Source organism: Heteronotia binoei, chromosome 15 (assembly GCF_032191835.1).
Source record: "Heteronotia binoei isolate CCM8104 ecotype False Entrance Well chromosome 15, APGP_CSIRO_Hbin_v1, whole genome shotgun sequence".
Taxonomy (NCBI): domain Eukaryota; kingdom Metazoa; phylum Chordata; class Lepidosauria; order Squamata; family Gekkonidae; genus Heteronotia; species Heteronotia binoei.
Genome location: NC_083237.1, coordinates 25,368,673 through 25,388,328, shown reverse-complemented (window position 1 = coordinate 25,388,328; position 19,656 = coordinate 25,368,673). Strand labels below are relative to the sequence as shown.

Genomic DNA, 19,656 nt, shown 5'->3' with positions numbered 1-19,656 from the left:
CACCAACTACATCCCTGGGTCAGGTTTAGGGATGGGCATGAACCAGCTCATGAACTAAACTTTTATCACCAAATTTGGCCACTTCATGGTTCGCCAGGCAACATTCACAAACTGAAGACACACCATGAACTTCCATGAATTGTCAGGCAGTTCATTGTAGCTTGTGGAGAGCAGAAAGCAGGGGTTAAATGACTCAGAGCCCTTGAAACCCCTGCTTTCTGCTCTTCATTAATAACAGCCTAGCATTGGGAAGCAGAAATCAGGGGTTTAAATGGCTCTGAGCCATTTAAACCCGATTTCTGCTCCCAACCCAAAGTAAAAGCAAGCCGAAAGCAGGTGAGATGGCTCTGAGCCATTTAAACCCCAGCTTTCTGTTCCCTGGAAAAAACTGAAGGGAACAGAAAGGGGTCACAAATTGATACAACCCAATTCGGTTCACAAACTAGGGTTCTGGTTCATGGTTCAGCCACAAACCACGAATTGAACCACAAAAATGCGCTTTGTGCCATCCCAATCAGGTTAACAGATAAGAGCCCTGCTGGATCTGACCAGCGATCCATCTAGTCCAGCATCCTGTCTCACACAGTGGCCAATCAGTTCCTCTGGAGGGCCAACAACAGGGCATAGAGGCTGAGGCCTTCCCCTGATGTTGCCTCCTGGCACTGGGATTCAGAGGCTGACTGCCTCTAAACATGGAGGTTCCCTTCAGTCACCCTGGCTAGTAGGCACTCCATTAGTTTAATTCCCTTGTAAAGGTGATTGTGGCCATTCCTATAGCTATGCCTTCATCCTTTGGCAGCAAAACTCCATATTTCAATCACTCTCTGGGTAAAGAGGCATTTCCTTTTGTCTCTCCTGAAAGTTCCCTGTTTTCTCAGATATGTGCAATTGTGCTCTGAATTAGAGCTTTCTCCCCCTATTTCCCCATGCTCAATTCCCCCAACTTTAAAACAGCCCTAGGCAGGCACTTGTTTACCCTGCTGAGAAAACTTCAAGTGTTCTGATGGGCTACATGTTCCTTTCTCCAGTGGGGAAAACAGCAACTCTGTGAGATCATTTCACGTTGAAGATCAGGGTCCCCCACGTGCTTGGCAAGCATGGAACTCTCTGACATCCCTGTCAACTGGCTCTGGGAGCCTCTGGTCACAGAAGCTGAAAGAACATTTTCTCTGTCCTCGACTCTGAGCAGCCCCTGCCAGGTAAGAGTAGACTGCTCTGAAATCAATGGCCCAACAGCCTGAAGACTCAGGATAGAAGATTATATTGGATTTATACCCTGCCCTTCACTCTGAATCTCAGAGCCGCTTACAATCTCCTTTACCTTCCTCTCTCATAACAGACACCCTGTGAGGTAGGTGGAGCTGAGAGAGCTCTTCCAGAACCTGCCCTTTCAAGGACAGCTCTGCAAGAACCATGGCTGACTCAAGGCCATTCCTGCGACTGCAAGTGGAAGAATGAGGAATCAAACCCTGTTCTTCCAGATAAGAGTCCACGTACCTAACTACTGCACCAAACTGGATCTCTAAGGTAAGTTCCATATGTTGAAATTTTTCGCCTCCCTCAGAGACTGTATTTGTTCCTTGCAGAAATGAAGGAAGGTCACTCCCAACAGTTTCTTGCGTCACTGCTCCTTTATTTTATACATACATTTTGTATTTATTTGCATATATAAAACGCAACACTCACAAACAAAAGCACCACATCGAAAGTGAAACTGGCAGAAGAAAAGCCTATATTTTGATTGACTCTACAAGACATCTAGAAGGTATATGAAAACAGAAATGATACTTTATTTTTTAAAATACATAAAAATCAACTCTAGCGTTCAGTAGAAAAAGAAGAGAGCCATGTTTGGCAACGGTATCATGGTGTGAAACAGCACTGTCTCTAACGTCAATTCCCCTAGGATGATGACTTTTTAAAAGAATGACAGGAAGGGCAGCCCAAAAAAGGCCAAAGCAACACATTTAACACTTTGTTGAACACATGTTTTTAATTGCACTCGTTTATCAGTAAGGAAAAAATAAAGCAGATTTCTTTTGGACACCAGCTGCCAGCAAAGGTTTAGATTTTCCTTTTACTATAAAGGTGTCTCACAAAAATTAAAGACACAGCTCCTTTTAATTAATCACGTTTCACTGTAATACATGGAACATGTGTCCCTTCAGAACCACAAAAGCAAAGATGTTTAATTTTAAGTAGTTTCAAGCGGGATGCTGTTTTTCAATGCGACAGTGGCGTATCACTGAGGCCTGAAAGCTAATGAGGTTCTTTTTAACCTCCAATACAACACTGTTTTGTTTGACCTACCACTGGATTCCTTCTCTTTGAGAATTAAGGCACTGCAAGAGTTAACTGCACTCATATGCAGGGTTGGATCCTTCAGCTAAGTTGAAGATCCCATAAGTGTGTTTTGTTCAGCCTTCCTGCAAGGGAGAAAGATTTCTTCCGATTTAGAGAGACTTTCTACAGGGAATAAAAGTCTGTTTGTTGAAAGAAGTCTCTCTCTGTTGGGACAAAGACTTGGTAGAAAGATGTAAGATCCAGCCTATATACTTTTAAGAATTATGTGGCTTCCTTGCACCAAAAACTTCTGGTAAGAAAGTCAACACCTGTAAGACTCACCAAGCTGATACAGATTCTTTAAAAATCCTCCATAACCAATATTTGGAAGGTGTCCTCTAACCATAAACTCTTCCTCAAAACAGCAAAGGAAACTTATTGAAACCTAGCCCTGTAACACTGTTTCTATATTGTCCCCATCAATTTCAGCAAGACTTGAAAAGGAGAATTGCCACAGCAAATTATCCCTCTGGAGCTGAGACATCAACAAGTAGATATCTTCACTGCATTCATGAATAGCTAAGAAATTTGTTTTTACTACCAAACAAATACACTCATATACTCCACTCCTTTCCCATAAACAGAGGTTGCTCAGACGATCCTGGCATCCATCAGACCCTCTCAACCCAATCTTGGGTCCCCTGCCATTCGAGAACAGGAAAGCTTGGAGAAGACTTCTCATGCACTCATCTGTATTAAGGCAGAGACCTCTCCCTGCCCACCAAGCAGACTGACAAATACACAACAAGCTGGCAAACTGGACAGAGAGCAGTCATGAGGACCAGAAGCTTGGAGTGGCAAGTACAAACATGGAAAGAGTCAACGTGCCACAGGGGAGATAGGGCCGCCCATGAACTGGGCAACTGATGCACAAGGGAGGTCCAGGAAAGGATACATTCAAAAAATGAAGTGCTTTGGAGTGGGAGGAAAGGCGTGCGCTGCAGCAAGGGGCGCTCTCTCGCACTCAAACCTAGGGCTTCCTACTGGAACAGGCACACACCCCTCCACTAGGAAGTCTTTCTGCCCCTGAATCCTGAAGCTTTTAGCTGGTTGCCATTAAGGATGGCCAAAAGATATACATCCCAAATGTTTAGGGAAGGATAAGGCAGAGGAAGCTGGGCAACAGGCGGGAGGAAAGGATGCTCCACCATGCAGCAGGTGACAAATGGCAGGCCAAAAGGGCGGATAGATTTGAGAGGATGCGGCAAAAAAAATGAAAGGAAGAAGCACATGATGAGCTAACGGTGGGTGGTGATACCAGAATGCTGCATTGAGAAGGCTGGAGAGAAGGAATGAGAAAATTAAAAAAGGGTAAGTGTGGAGACAAAGGGCAGGGAAGAGCAGAACATTTGATGTTCAAAAGAGAGTGAGAAATGTGAAAACAGAGGGGGGGCAGGACCATTTTTATTCCCTTCCCTTTCTGTTTTAATTCCTCTCTCCTGACTCTTTCTGCCCAGCTGCTCACTGCCTCTGGCACCCATCTACTCCTGGATGAATATCAGCCGTGCGGAATACACCAGGTCAGCAAGGTACACCAGCAGATTGAGGGCTGTCAGGACTGCTATGGTAACATGTTTGTCCCAGTCGCAGAAACTGCCTCCAGAACAATTTCGACGAGGGCTTCCATTGTGCTTGCTATCAAAGTGATAGATAGGCCAGATGACGGTTGCTGTGGCATACATGAGCACCGCCAAGAGGGTGTAGGCACTGAGGAATGTGTTGAAGGCACATGGCAGCCACCCAGTGCATTCGCCAATGCAAAGGATGATGACCACCAGTGAAAGGATGAAACAGATGCAGTAGACAGCCAAGCACCACTTGAGTGCATCCTCCCTCTCGTAATCGTGCTTTATGAGGAAGACAAAGATGATGCAGGCAATGAAAGTCTCCACGACCTTGAGAAGCCCAGGGACGGTGGCCATGTAGCCCGTGACTTCTCCTGGCTTGGCTTTGGTCATGGTGACCTCAGTGGAGTAGGCCAGGCATGAAAGGCAAGAGAAGACTGTGGCAGCAATGCGGTACCCACGCTGTTCACGAGACACGTAACCCTTCTGGATGTAGATCACCGGGAAGATGATCGAGGCGGAAAGGCACAGCAAGGTGGCATACATGGCAAAAGTGATGGGGAAATTCCTCCATGAGACTGGCACACGATGCTGAAGGCCAACAAACTCCACCACCAAGATGATGATGGTGATGGCAAAGCAAAAACACCATGCAAACATGCACCAGTCCCCATAATTCTGATAATCCCGGAGTGTGCCACCCTCGTGGGCCACCAGGCTGAAGGTTACACAGGTGAAGATTACTTCCAAGATACGGACAATGCCCAGCTGAGAAGTCAGGGCGCTGGTGTTGCCCACAGATTTCGAACGGGTGACTGGCATGGTTGGAAGAGCTGGAGAAAGAGAGACATAATATGAGACATTGAGACAGAGAAGTCTATGGTTCTAGCAAACAACGTTCTGAACTTGGTTGTAGTCACAGGGGGTTTTTTTGTAGCAGGACCTCCGTTGCATATTAGGCCACACACCCCTGATGTAGCCAATCCTTCAAGAGCTTACAGTAGGCCCTGTACTAAAAGCCTTGTAAGGTTTATTATTTGTTTTTTTTGGCCACTGACTGTGTGACACAGAGTGTTGGACTGGATGGGCCACTGGTCTGATCCAACATGGCTTCTCTTATGTTCAATTATTATTTCACCCTTCCTCTAAATCTCAGCATGACATACCTATTGTATAGTGGCTCCTTCTCGTTAGCCTCTGCTTGGTATGCAGAAGGACCCAGGTTCAATCCCTGGCATGGCATTTTCAGTTTGTAAGGACCTAGTAAGAGGTGGCGTGAAAGGCCTCTGCCTGGGACCCTGAAGAGCTGCTGCCAGTCTGAGTAGACAATACCAAACTTGATGGATCAATGATCTGACTCAGTATAAGGCAGCTCCATGTGTTTTCATCTCTCTCTCTCTCTGTACATACGGGTTGCCTCATTATGCCTATGTGTTTCCTCCAGTGGGGGAATTTGAGGTCAGGAAAATGGCAAGTGTGGAAAAATTCAACTCTCCCCTCTTTTGCTCCCAAATCAAATCAGACCTTCCCACAGATGTTAGTTTCAATGCCACACAGTCCACCTCCCAAAGCAGCTATTTTCTGCAGGCGAACTGAACTCCACTGCCTGGAGATCAGTTGTAATGCCAAAAGACCTCCAGCCACCACCTGGAGATTACAACAAAGGAGAGAATCACCAGGAGAAATAACCAGAACAAAAAACCATGAACAAATAACAAAGAATACATACAACTATATTGCCATATAAATCGCTCATATAATTTTATTCAATATTTCAGCATCTATGATAAATTAATGTTCTAAATCAGTCAAAAACTAAATTCATGTTCCAAAACAGTCCAAAATCCAATTTTGATCCAATTCTCAATATAAAAAATATTTCGTGCTGTAGAGGAACCAGTTCTTGTAACATCTGTTTTTATATGATGGACAATAGACTAATGAGGACCCCCCCATTCCATCTAATGGAGATAGCCAGCCCATGATTCCATCTCCTTCAAATTTGTTCAAAGCCAAACAAGAACATTGTCTTACATGTCCATTTTCATAGTTTCCAGACAAACCTTCAAAATTCTTACAAGCACAGAGGAATGAGTGTTTTGGACTGTTTTGGAACATGAATTTATTATGGACACTATGAAGTACTGAATGAAACAGCAACTGAACGAATTTATACTAACTGAATGAAATTATGCCACCTGGAGATTGGCAAACCTAGTACTAGGAACAAAATCCAGTTCTATAAACATTCACAGAAGGAAATCTGAATTCCAACCATCCAGATTGCCAACCCAGATAACAGGACTGGAACTAAACACTTGCTCAATCACCTGTGACAAAATATAAAAGGAAAATACCTGTAAATCACAAAGGAATGGATGTGGTGTTTTCATTTGATTGTTTTGGCCACTGCTGTGTCACAAATGACTAAAATGGATATGTACAGGCATGCTGGCTAGTAACTGCTCCTGACCTGTGGATAACCCAAATACCAGGATGTGGGAACAGACTCAAAATATGTGCACACGGAAGTAAAGCTTTATTTCTCCTGCTCAAGGGCAATGCAAGGTAACGGTTTTGCCACAGGAAATTCAACAGGAAGTCACTCAGACGAGTGACACTTCCTAGTGCATCAACTGGCACAATCCTCCCACTATCACCTGCTCTGATCCCACTTGTCTGTTGAAAGGTAGCAACAATCATACCGGAGTTAAACTGGAACTTTGTCTGGTTTACACACATCAGGCCCACTGACTCACACCTAATACAAGAGGTGGGAAAAGCAACTCAGTATTTACTTCTTTCATTTATTCCCCCATCTTTCTAGGGTTGGATCACATGAAATTTTTCTTTATACTGAATCAGACCCTTCGTCCAAAAAGTCAGCACTGTCTACTCAAGACTAACAGCGGCTCTTCAGAAGAATGGATCTCTGTAGCCTAGAGATGGGCTGTAATTTCAGGAGCTCCAAACATCCCACCTGAAGGCTGGCATCCCTACCTACAGCCCCTCTACCAGATCCTACCACTCCTTTCACTAGCAAAAAATAAAGTGCCATGGGGCTAGGGTTGCCAGTTCCCAGTTGGAGGCAGGGGATCCCCTGGTTTGGAGGTCCTTCCCCCCCATACTCCAGGGTTGTCAGAAAGCGGTGTGTGTGTGTAGGGAGGGGGGGGTTGAATGTCAACTGGGCATTCCATTGTACTCTATGGAGACTGGCCCCCATAGGGTATAATGGAGAATCATTCCATGGGTATCTGGGGCTCAGGGGTTGTTTGTTTTTTAGGTAGAGACACCAAATTTTCAGCATAGCATCTGGTGCCTCTCCTCAAAACCCCCTCCAAGTTTCAAAAGATTGGATCAGGGGATCCAGTTCTATGACCCCCCCAAAAAGGTGCCCTATCCTCCATTATTCCCAGTGAAAGGAAGGCATTTAAAAGGAACACTGTCCCATTAAATGTGATGGCCAGAACTCCCTTCAGAGTTCAATCATACTTGTCACAACTTTGTTCCTGGCTCCACCCCAAAGTCTCCTGGCTCCACCCCAAAGTCTCCTGGCTCCACCACAAAGACTCCTGGCTCTACCTCCAAAGTCCCCAGATATTTCCTTGAGTCGGACCTGGCAACCTTACAAGGGGTCCCTTTCGACCTAGCTGGGCCAAAGGCCTGGGACTGTTTTGAGGAGGGGGATTGAGTCAGATCGAAGAGGGAAAAGCTGAAGGCTCCCACTCTCCGAATGAAAATCCAAGACAACTTTCTGTCCCACTCATTTGTCCTCTCATCCTATCAGCGGCCATCAGAATAACAGCCAGGTGAGCAAAGCGCTCCCTGTCCCAGCACTGTTGCTGTGGTCCTTTAGAGTAACCAGGGCACAAGAAGACCAATGGCAGTGTTGAGAGAATGCTCTGGTGTATGTGCCCTGACTCTTACGGATTACAGGGGACCATTCAGGGTGACATTAAAACAGAAATAAAGCAAAGTAACAGCCACACTTTGGGAGGTGGCTATACTTAGGTAGAGAATCAGAGGAAATTTTTTGTTGCCTCAGCCTAGGGACTGCTGCAAGCCTCAGTAGCCAGCAGCCTTCACACTGGCCCCTGCTAATAAAAGGCCCAGTAAAGACATTCTAAAAGGGCCACGGTCCCTCACTTGATCCATGTACGAGCCCTTTGTGGCAAATTCAGAGCCGAGTTGAGACTGACAATGAAAACTCCCTAGCTCACACAACTGAGGTTCTTACTCACCGTGGCTCCTAACCAATTAGCAGAGCCTACAGAAGAATCTGATTGTTCCTTTCATGGGGTTATGCCCAAATCAGAGCTTTCATCTCTATTCAGTCTGCTGTTGGATTTTCAGAGGGCTGGTTGCACATCTTATGTTCAGAGCAGAGGTAATCATTTATTGATCCGATCCCCCCTCCCGCCTTTTATCTTCACAACAACCCTATAAGGTATAATAGGCTGAGTGAGATCAACTTGCCCAAGGTCACTCAGTAAGCCTTATGGAGCAGAAAATGGAAGCTGGTCTCCTCCTCAGATCTAGCTTGACATACCCAGCACAAGAGCTGTCTCTGGGATAATAATTTCAAATAGATATCTGTGTTAGTCTGTGGCAGCAAAATCAAATACAAGCCCAGTGGGAAACAGAAGTACGGTGGATTAATGTTTGTGCCACTGGGCCTTCTTTTTTTCCTTTGGGTGTCTCCAGGAAATAGTTTTGCCTGTGGTCATCGTGTGTCCACACTCAAAGAGAGGGGCCACACCCTCATCCCCTCCAGAATTCATTGGCTAGATTTCCAGTTCTAACCTTCAGTGCAGAGAACTGCCTCTGGTTTTTTGTTTGAGTTTTTTTTTTCCTCCCAGGGTTATTTTGGGTAAGCAGCAAAATACCACAGAGCAGGGGTGAACTGATCCCAGTCCTGTAAGCTCTATTTATGTGGACTCAGAGCCACACAGTCCTCCAAAGTGTTTTCAATTTACATAATAAGATTTGTAGTCAAATCTGTGTCAAGTGATCACTCATATGTGCTCCTGCTTAAGAACTAATTAAAACGTTTGTCTGGCCAGACCAAGGTCATTTTAAGTTAAGGTTGCTGACTTCCAGGAGGGAGCCTAGAGATCATCAGGAATCACAACCAGTCTCCAGACTACGGAGGTCAGTTCCCATGGAGAAAATGGCTGCTTTGGAGGGTGGGCTCTGACATTATATCCCTGCTGAGGTCCCTCCTCTCCCCAAACCCCTCCCCTCACAGGCTCCACTCCCTAAACATCCAGCAGTTCCCCAACTCAGGGTTGGGAACCCTACTAAATCCAGTTATTCTTAGCAAAAATCCTAGTAAGCACAAGATGACCCGCAAGCCGAACCCAATCTACTACCTGTCCACTCCTTCATTCAGTTTACACCACCTGGTAAATTACTTAGGGTTGCCAGGTCCAACTCAGGAAATATCTGGAGACCTTGGAGGTGGAGCCAGGAGCAAGGTTGTGAACAAGCATGATTGAACTCCAAAGAGAGTGCTGGCCATCACATTTAATGGGACTTTCTTCCATTGTAAATAATGGAGGATGGCAGCACCTTCTTTTGGAGCTCCTAGAACTGGTCCCCCATGTCCAACCTTCTTGAAATTTTGGGGTGGGGGCGTAAAGAGAAGTACATATGAACATATGAAGCTGCCTTATACTGAATGAGACCCTGGGTCCATCAAAGTCAGTATTGTCTTCTCAGACTGGCAGCGGCTCTCCAGGGTCTCAAGCTGAGGTTTTTCCACACCTATTTGCCAGGACCCTTTTTTTGGAGATGCTGGGGATTGAACCTGGGACCTTTTGCTTCCCAAGCATATGCTCTACCACTGAGCCACTGTCCCTCCCAAGTACAAGATGCTATGCTGAAAATTTGGTGCCCCTGCCTCAAAAAAAAAACAAACAACAACCCAGCCCTCCTGAGCCCCTGATGCCCTCAGATTGATTCTTCATTATGCCCTATGGGAACTAGTCTCCATAGAGTATAATGGAGTGCCAACAGACATTTAAAACCCACCCCTCACTTTCTGATAACCCTGAAGTGAGGAAAGGGCCTCAAACCAGGAGATCCCGTGCCCCCAACTGGGAATTGGCAACCCTAAAAATCAAGACTCTTCACAAAAAAATAAAAAATAAAACCACAATCACACCTAACTGTAAAATATTAGGAGAGCAGGAACCCCAGAAAATGGTCTCATATGTCAAATTAGGGTGTATAAAACATGAGCCAGTGGACTGGAGAAAAGGTAATGGGCCATCAGCTTTTATTGCCAGAAACACTTCCTCATCCGGAGTTCCCTCAGAGGGCTGAAGCAGGATCAGCAATGGGGGCTGGAAAAGGCCGAGCGCTTCACATGAGGAGGGGTGAGGCAGCGCTGGCTGAACTGTTCTCCATATATGGCCAGGAGAAAATCCCTATTTGCCCAGAGCTGAACATTTGGTTTCAATCATCGTTCACTTCTGAGCTGAGGAAAAGGAAAAAAAAAAAAACCTTCACTCCTCCCTGGGCTCCGTGCCAGCCTTGCTGTCTCCCTTCTGGGGCGCCTCCCAGACACAATCACAGCGCCTCTCTGCCTTCTGTCCCCTTTCAACTGCCTGGCCAGCTTCCCCACCAGCAGAGTCCACGAACTCCTGCCATCATTTGTACTTGGAAGTTGGCCCCTTCTTGGAGTTTCTGAAGCTGGGCCCTCAGAAGAGTGCTGCCAAGCTGCTAGGGGTGGGAAAGCATAAAGAAAATGAAGGAAGGAGGAGATGTGGCTGCAATGGAACATTAACAGAGGGCTTCTTTGTGTTCCCCATGCCGTTTAATGTCTCTCCTTACCTAGAAGTCATAAAATTTGTGCTTGCGATTGGTACACCACAGGTATATGCAATTCCCCTTTGATGCAGGGAAGAAAGCAGAAGACTAGCCATTTTTTCAGGGAATAACTTTAAAATGATGTAATTCATAGTTAATGGATCTTAATTAGGCTTGATTGACCCATCAGAAAAGTTGATGCGCCACAGCAGTTGACTCCCCTCACCTTCCCATCTTTCCAAAATATGTGCCTTTTTGCTTTCCACAGACTTTTATAATGTTTTTACAAATAAGAAATTTAAAGTGGAACACTGGCAAAGTGTGGCTTCATCTTACATTCCCCTCAGGCCATTTTTATGTTAAAAACCAACTCCACCAAGCTGATTTTATGGGTGGGGAAAGATTTATGGCTGTTCCTCCCACTGCACTAACTTTCTTTTTTAAATGGCTACCTCATCAGATGCATTTTCAAAGTCAGAAAATAAAATAGTGGGAAAGACAAATGTGAGGTTATACTGCCCTATGCACTGGTGATCATTTTGTAGGGTTGCCAATCTCCAGTTGGGGGTAGGAGATCCGCTAGCTTAGAGGCTCTCCCTCCGCTTCACAGTTATCAGAAAGCTGGGGGGGGTGGGGTTGAATGTCTGCTGGCCACTGCATTATAACCTATGGAGACCAGTTCTCATAGGGTATAATGGAGAATCAATCCATGGCTATCTGGGGCTCAGGTGGGGCTGCTTTATGAGGTAGAGGCACTAGATTTTCAGAATAGCATCTAGTGCCTCTCCTCAAAAAAAGAAAAACCAAACAAGCTTCAAGAAGATTGGACCAGGGGGTTCAATTCTATGAGCCCCAAAAGAAGGTGTCTCCATCCTTCATTATTTCCAATGAAGAGCAGGCATTTAAAAGGAGTGTTGTCCCTTTAAAGGTGATGGCCGGAACTCCCTTCAGAGTTCAATTGTGATGGTCACAACCTTGCTCCTGGCTCCACCCCCTGAATTCCCCAGATATTTCCTGAGTCAGACCTGGCAACCCTATTTCAGAGGGCAGTCATATTGGTCTGCAAAAGAGCAGTTCAGTCTGAGTCCAAGAGCAGCTAAGAGACCAACAAGCATTAATAACCACTCTGATTCTAGATTAATCCAAACACATGAACACACAATATTAATATGGATTAATCTGGAAGAATTGCTACAGCCTGCCTTTGTTTTTGTGATCAACAGTCTTAACTAGGATGCTTATCCTATTCCTAACCAGGGGTGAGCAAGAAATACCACCCTTTTCTTATTCTTCCAATGCCTGCACCATTGTTCAAGCACTGCTGCACAGTCAATGACATATACTGGTGGCCTATAAAACATTTTACTAACCTGCCTGACCACATATAACTGTGACAGTTATTGGTGGCTGGGATCACATTCTCCCTTATCAGTCCGGGTATATGCTAGGACCTGTCTTCAGAGAGGGCTTACTTTGACAAGAAAACCATGCAAAGCACAGAGAATTGGTGATCTGAAGCTCCCAGCTTTCTTTTTGTTGTTGTTAATTATCAGGAGTGCAGGGGAGCTTGATTCTGATCTGGACAGTAAAGGGAAGAGGGTGTTAAGCAGCTCTGGTAAGGGGTACTCAATTGCCCCAATGGGGAAAACAAGCAGCCTATAGATCAGGACACCAAATGTATGTTTAACCCAACAGAACAGGTAGCTGTTCCTGAGGCAGTTTCAAATCAGGATAACAAATGCAGAGGGAGGAGGGCTTACCCCCACCACCCCTTGTGGCCCTGATCAGAATTAGGTCCTGTGTGCCTGGCACTTGCATTTATTTTTTAAAAAATTAAAATCTGGGAATTCCTTGCACAAAAATCCCAGTGCCTTGTGGGGTTTGGCCCCCCAGAACCCCCTTGTCTGAGGCTGGGCAGCTGGCAAACAAAAGCTCAGTCTTTTCTGAGGTGAAACCCAACTTACAGAAATTTCTTCTCAAAGATTTGTATTGTGTCCTATTTGGATTTATCTTTCAGGTACCATGTTCAAGTGGTCTTACAGAAGCAGGCTTTTAGGAGGTGAAGAAGTGGTAGCTTCTGTCAAGGTGGGGGTTTGCATCTATTTTTAGATTGTATTTTTACATTGTACATATCTTACTGCAAGTTTGGCTTTCAAGAGATTTTATACTGCCATGAGTTTTTTCCTTATTATGGGTTGGATCCACTGAATTCCCTTTCTCTGAATGAGAAGACTTCCTCAGGCAGAGAGAACATTTCAGTTAGCAAAAAAGAGTCACTGGATCTGACCATTTGTTGCCTCGAGCACTGGAGAAAAATATCAGATACAAATATTGTAAATGGAGATAGATAAATACATGGGAGAAGGGTTAAACAACAACAATTCACTTTTGTGAAGCTTCCCTCCTTGATTACCTAAAAGCAATTCCTTCAGACAGACTGGCTACGAAAAAGTTTCAGTGCAGGCAAATTAGCCCAAACAAATCTTCAGCATGCTCCCAAGAATGCTTTCCTAATTTATGGATAGAAACTGTATGCAACTAATACTGTGATCCTATGCAAAGTCACTCCAGTCTAAGTAGAGTTGCCAGGTCTGTGTTGGAAAATATCTGAAGACTTTGGGTGTGGATCTGGGAGAGGGCAGGGTTTGGGGAGGGGAGGGGCCTCACATGGTACAATGCCATACAGTCCATCCTTCAAAGCAGCCATTTTCTGCAGGGGAGCTGATCTCTGCCAGCTGGAGGTCAGTTGTAAAAGTGGGAGATCTCCAGGCCCCATCTGGAGGCTGGCAACTCCAAGTCTAAGCCCACAGAAACCAACGGGTTAGACTGGAGTAACTGTGCATAGGACTGCAGTGTAAACCTTCCATCCCAAACTTTAAAAAGGCGGTTTTGAAAGTGAGGGGTTTAGGAATGAATATATATATAGCTCAATATAACCCATCTGCAACATAGAAAAAATGAATACAAAAACACTCAGTGGAATGAAGGAAGATGCAAAGTCTCCCTTCCCACACCCCTAGCAGCACAAAACAAGTGTCAAGCGATTCAGAGAAACATCCTTTGCTGAACTGTTTCAGCCAGAGCCCTTGAAAGTGCAGAGAAGGAAACGCCCAATGTGCTGCAGTTGCTATACAACTCAGGATGTACCTGATGGGGAGGTAGGTGGATATCCCAGCTTCGAATACAGGACAACTGCAGTGCAATGACTTAAGACTGGAGCAACTCTGCACAGGAATTCACTGTTGAGGCTCAACTCTTGGAAAAAGCCTGTCTTTTCTCCTCAAAAAAAAAAAGAAATCCAGGAAAGTTAGCAACTGAACAGTGTTCAATTGGCATAGAGATGGGCATGAACCATATTTTTGTGGTTTGATTCGTAGTCGAACCACAAACCCATACACTGGTTTGCAAACCAAACTGGTTTGTGAGTCATTTCATCCTCTGCTTTCTGCTGGTTGTCAAAAGTGGAAGTGAGTGGAAACCAGAGGGCGAAAATGACTTGGAGCCATTTAGCTCCCCCCCCCCCCTTTCTGCTTCCTATTTTTTGTAGTGAGCAGAAGGCAGGGAGTAAAATGGCTCTGAGCCATTTAACCCTCTGCTTTCTGCTCACCACAAAAGCAGCAGGCAGCAAGGGGTTAAATGGCTCAGAGCCATTTTACTCCCTTGCTTTCTGCTCTCTACGGCTCAGCCATTTTTTTGTGAAGAGCAGAAAGCTGGTAACCATTTAAACCCCTGATTTCTGCTCTTCAAACTGCCACAAATGGCATCAAAATCTGTTGGGAGTTCATGGCAGTTCTTTAGTTTGTGAATACCACTTCACAAACCAAGAACATACCAAAATTTGTGATGAACTTTAGCTTGTGAGCTGATTTGTGCCCATCCCTAGTCCTCAACATTGTGTTTGTGAGCACCATTGCGCCCACAGACAGCTTTCCTAGTGCCCACCAAGTGTTTTAGAATACGGGTGGAACCAGGTAGGGCTTCTGACCAACATGGTTTCTGATTGGCTGTGCAGAATTTTAAAACTGTTGCTTTAGCAGCTGCTACCACCACACAAGAACTTCACTGTGCAACTGAAGATAAAGCCTTAGCAGCCATTATGTGTCTGGCTCTGCCTCTTTGGCAGCACCTTCCACTCTGAGTCAGAATTCCAAATGTGCCTTCAAGTTCAAAAGAGTTGAGACCCCTCACCTAAAACAGTGATATGGGGGGGGGGGGGGGGGGGGGGGCAGAAAATCCACCCAGATTAAAAAAAAAGAATGGGAAGGTAGAAGTTGGAGTAAGAGCTCCAGAGTTTGAAGGAAATTCAAAGCTAAGAGGTTTGCGAGATCCTGTGGTAGTTCTGGTTTTTGTATGAATTGAATGAATTGGGTTCTCTCATTTTTTTACACGTGAGAGCTATGACTTTTTCCTTTAAACCCTAAAGAGCAAAGATTTCTCAATTGGCAAAGTATGGCGCAGGCCCCGAGATGCTAAGAAAGAGCATATAACTATTTTTAAATATACAGAGTGGAAGAGGGGATCCTTCTGTGGACCAGGAAAGGTGGGGGAGAGGGCAGGGTTAATTTTGTAATACAGCTGTTGTGAAAGCTGTGACTTTGACCAGGCTGGATTGCAGCAATGTTTATTACTGGAGCTGAATAGCTGAAGCTCAGGAACACTCCCTGCTCCTGCTGTTCACCCGTACAAGCATCTACTCATCCCAAAGACCAGGCCTGCAAATAACTGCTCCCTCAGCAGCCCCTCATGACAGAGGAGAGCTTTCACAAATCAGACAGTTAACCTCATCTCAGGCCATCAATAGGCCACAAATGACTCACAAAGCAATTCTTAACCAGAGCCCCCAAATTCCTTAATGTTCCACTAGATCCCTATTTGCTGCGTGCTACTTTTTTAAAAAGGGCCTGGGGGGAGAAATCTAGGATTTTATCTTGCAGGTCAGATGAGCAGCATACTACAGCTTGCCTCTACTGGCTGTCAGAAGCCATTACAAGTGGAGAGGAGACTGCTAAAAATCCCAAACGCACCCAGAGGTTCAAAATGCCTGCCCCCAGACTTGGAGATTGCCCCTCCTGGAGTTGGCTGCTGGCCCTCAGGCACATGGGGGTCATTAAATGGATGCCTGAGATGTAGGTATCATATGAATTCTGGGCATGGAGCAGGGGTCATGGGGAGGGTGTGGAGAGGCAGGGCTTTTTTTGGAGCAGGAGCACAGTTCTGACTGGCTTTGGGGGGGGGGGCTAATATGCAAATTAGTTCCTGCTGGGCTTTTTCTACAAAAAAGCCGTGTGAAACAATGGTGATGCCAGGGGGTGTGGCCTAATAAGCAAATAAAATAAGCTTTTTCTACAAAAAACCCTGTGCAAAACAATGGTGGGGTCAGGGGGTGTGGTCTAATATGCAAATGAGTTCATGCTGGGCTTTTTCTACAAAAAAACGCCCTGGGGAGAGGTATTTGTGAATTTCCTATATTATGCAGGGGGTTGGACTAGATGACCCTGGAGATCCCTTCCAACTCCATGATTTGATGAGTGTTTTTATACTATATAGAAAAAAAGATGCCAAGAATCAAGAAAATGAATGTCCTCCCATTAGACAGCTAGCCTACTGTTAAACACACAGCCACACCTACCCTCCACATACAGGCTGCCTTCAAGCACATCACGCACAGATGCTCAACCATTATACACAACTCCTCCTTACACCACAACTGGACACTCAAAGACATGGCTCTGCTTCCCACCATGCACACAGAAGCCCGAACACACGCGATCACATGCACTCTCACGCGCCCTTAAACACACCTGCACAAACAGACGCATCAAAACTGTCACAGCCGTTTACAATTGCAAACTGACAAAGCGCACAGCACAAGCGGAGGCGCAGTTACTGAGAAGTTGAGTCCCACCGTCTTCAGCGGGTTTTACTTCCGAGTAGGCGCCTGCAGGATCATGCCCTCCCTCACACACTCTTGCAGGCGCTTGTTTTCCATAGACAGGGCGCCACACACCCACCACCACCCGGGAGAGCCTAATGCACAATGTCCACAAAGCGTTCCACTGTGCCCCAATTAAGACATCAGGGGTGGAGCCTGCCCGGCCCAGTTAAGTCCCAGACGATTCCTCCGGCGCGGCCGCAAGAGGCCGGCGTGCGTTTCCCCCACTCCGCACAAAACTAACCGAACCGTCTGTGGATCTCCACCTCTCCACCCCGCCCCCCAAGGCACAGGTTTCCAAGGGGGGGGGCGGGGTGTGGCACCCTAAACTACGCACACAACCAAGTTCACAACGCACCAACTCACGCTCTGCAAAGAAACCAAAACTGGGAACCACACAGGTCCTTCTTTCAAATCCCCGGCCTTTCCGAGACTTCACTGCCAAATCCTTCCTCGGGGAAATCTAAGAAACGGGGGCCCCTTCTCAACCCCCCACCCCACCACGAGAACCTGCATGTCCTCCTGGAATGCCCACCCCACCCCCCAACTTCGCCTGCAACTTCTCTCTCCTCGAGAAGCCTCTTCCTGCTTCAATCAAGCTGCGCCCCGGGGCTCTTGGCTTCCGCTGGCCCAAGTCGACTTACTTGTCGGGGGAGGTGGGGAGAAGGCCCGTTTCCAGGAAAGCAGGAGGGCTCCGAGGCCAGGAGAGCCGAGAGGATGCTCGAATCGAGGGCGAACGGCTGCAAGGCGGGAAAGCCTGAAGATGGGACGGGAGGAGAGCTGGGTGTGGTACCTAGAAAGGAGGGAGTGGTGGGGAAAGGCGAAGGAGGAGCCAGGATGGGGGCGGAGACAGCAGGGGCGGTGAAGGACCGGGGAAAGGAGAAGGGGCTGCGTGGAGTTGTGCTGAGGGTGTTGCTGGGAGCCAAAACATACGCATACCAAGCACACCACACCCACGGTAATATTGCAGAGCGCTCGGATCAAAGATCCACCTCGTCCAGCATCCCGTGGCCGGGGAGATGTTTCTTGCGGGCGGGTGGGGGTGGGGGAGGAAGAGCTCCACGGGTGGTTTTATGAGCCACGCTGCTCCTGAGCATGGAGTTTCCATTTATTCAGCATGGCGGATAGCCCAGCTCTTCTCCACCACCAGACCTTTCTAATCGCCAAGGGCCATCCCCACCCCATCACCCCGTAGTGAAGCTGATGTATTAATGACACACTGGATGAAAAAGCACTTTATTCCGTCTGCCCTGAATCTAACTGCCACTTGGCTTAAGTTGATGATGTGGGGTGTACTGGCATTGTGAGAGAGGGAAATGTTATTATATGGGAGTTAGTGTTAATTTGACACTATCTAGCGCTTTTATTATTATTCACAGTGTTGCTTGCATCTTGGTAGCCTTTTCCTGCTACCTTTGAAAGCTCTAAGCTCTTTCCTCATACGGAAGATTCCCCAACACTTTCCCCAGCTTTGATCATTTCTGAGTTACCTGCTCTTTATTTCTCATTGCACGTCCTGGGTCAGAATGAAATCCTGGCTCGGCTCCCATTACAAGATGACCCCATTACCAGGACCAGTTTTCTCCAGTACAATCGCCATTCTCCCCTTTTGAAAAAAGAGCATTCATTTTGCACATCAAACTCTTCTGCCTTTCAGGGCCAAGCCAGGTCAGATGCTGGAAAATCTGTGATTGCAGTAAACTGGAGCCCCATTTTTAATAGGGGCCATAACGGGGAGGGGAGAGAGTTAACCTTTTCCACCCTGCATGGTGTCACTTATAGAACATGCCACCTGCAGTTGCAATCACACATACATTATTGGCCCTGCAACCAAAAATAAAACGTAGATAAACCAAGACAGAAGAAAGCAAAAAATATTTCCCAGTTTGGGGGATGCAGTTCCTACTCCTTCTCCTCACCCCATCAAGGCACTGGAAGCTGTGAGAGAAGGTAGATTGGGCACAAGTTTCCCTTTTCTGAAATGCCTGGAAGATAACAGGCCTCCATCTAGGGTGTGGAAATATTTGGGGTGGAATGAACAAAATACCTCCCCCCCAAGCTGTTCCATATAGAGATAACAGGAGTGAGAGGAGGTAAGCCTAAGTTACTTTCTTGCTCAGCTTAGCCCACCTCACAGGGTTGTTGTGAGGATAACATGGCAGAAGAATCACAAACCTTAAAGGAAGCTCCTTAGGAGGAAGAGGAAGCATGTGGTATTACAGTACACTAACTGCCATTCCCACTCCCCTTTATTACACTAGCATTCTATTATTCCTGTTTTCAAAGAAAACCCAAGAAACCTTGTTGCCCATTTCCACCCCCATGCCAATCCAGGGCACCCCACTCACCTTCCTTTTCTCCTAATTGTGTTACCCACTCCTCTTTTTAGGACATCATTGACACCTTATGGCTATAAATGGCCCTGCAAGAAGCTTGAGCCAGAGGTGTGTAAGTAAAGACACAAATGAAGTGCCTTATACTGAATCAGACCATCAACCTTCATGGAGCGGGGCAACCTGGCAACAGTGATCCATGCGACGGTCACCTCGAGATTGGACTACTGTAATGCCCTCTACATGGGACTGCCCCTGTACCGAACGTGGAAACTGCAGCTAGTGCAGAATGCAGCAGCCAGGCTACTAGTGAGACTACCTCGGTGGGAACACGTGTGGCCTAGGCTGCGGGAACTGCACTGGCTGCCAATTGTATACCGGGTTCGCTACAAGGTGCTGGTTATCACCTATAAAGCCCTATATGGCCGAGGACCTGCCTACCTCAAGGACCACCTCTCCCCATATGTTCCCCAGAGAGCACTGCGTTCCAGTTCACAAAATCTTTTGGAAATCCCTGGGCCTAAGGAGGCCAAACTTAAAACGACCAGGGAGCTGGCCTTCTCTATAAAAGCCCCTCAATGGTGGAATCAGCTACCGGAGGAGGTGCGGGCCCTGCGGGACTTCAATCAGTTCCGCAGGGCCTGCAAAACTGCCCTCTTCCAAGAAGCCT

The 19,656-nt window shown here is 46.5% G+C and overlaps 1 protein-coding gene across 1 annotated transcript; it reads right to left on the bottom strand.

Moving 5' to 3' along the window:
- Nucleotides 1–1,612: 1,612 nt before the first annotated feature.
- MYADM (myeloid associated differentiation marker) lies at nucleotides 1,613–17,457 on the bottom strand. Its single transcript, XM_060255638.1, has 2 exons — nucleotides 17,298–17,457; nucleotides 1,613–4,741 (listed from the first exon to the last, which is right to left on the bottom strand). The coding sequence occupies exon 2, from the start codon at nucleotides 4,728–4,730 to the stop codon at nucleotides 3,825–3,827; it is 906 nt and encodes a 301-aa protein (XP_060111621.1). The 5' UTR covers nucleotides 4,731–4,741; nucleotides 17,298–17,457; the 3' UTR covers nucleotides 1,613–3,824.
- Between the last annotated feature and the right edge of the window lie 2,199 nt (nucleotides 17,458–19,656).

Excerpts from the sequence above, each read along its gene's own strand:
- MYADM (XM_060255638.1), bottom strand. The coding sequence starts at position 4,730 with ATGCCAGTCACCCGTTCGAAATCTGTGGGCAACACCAGCGCCCTGACT.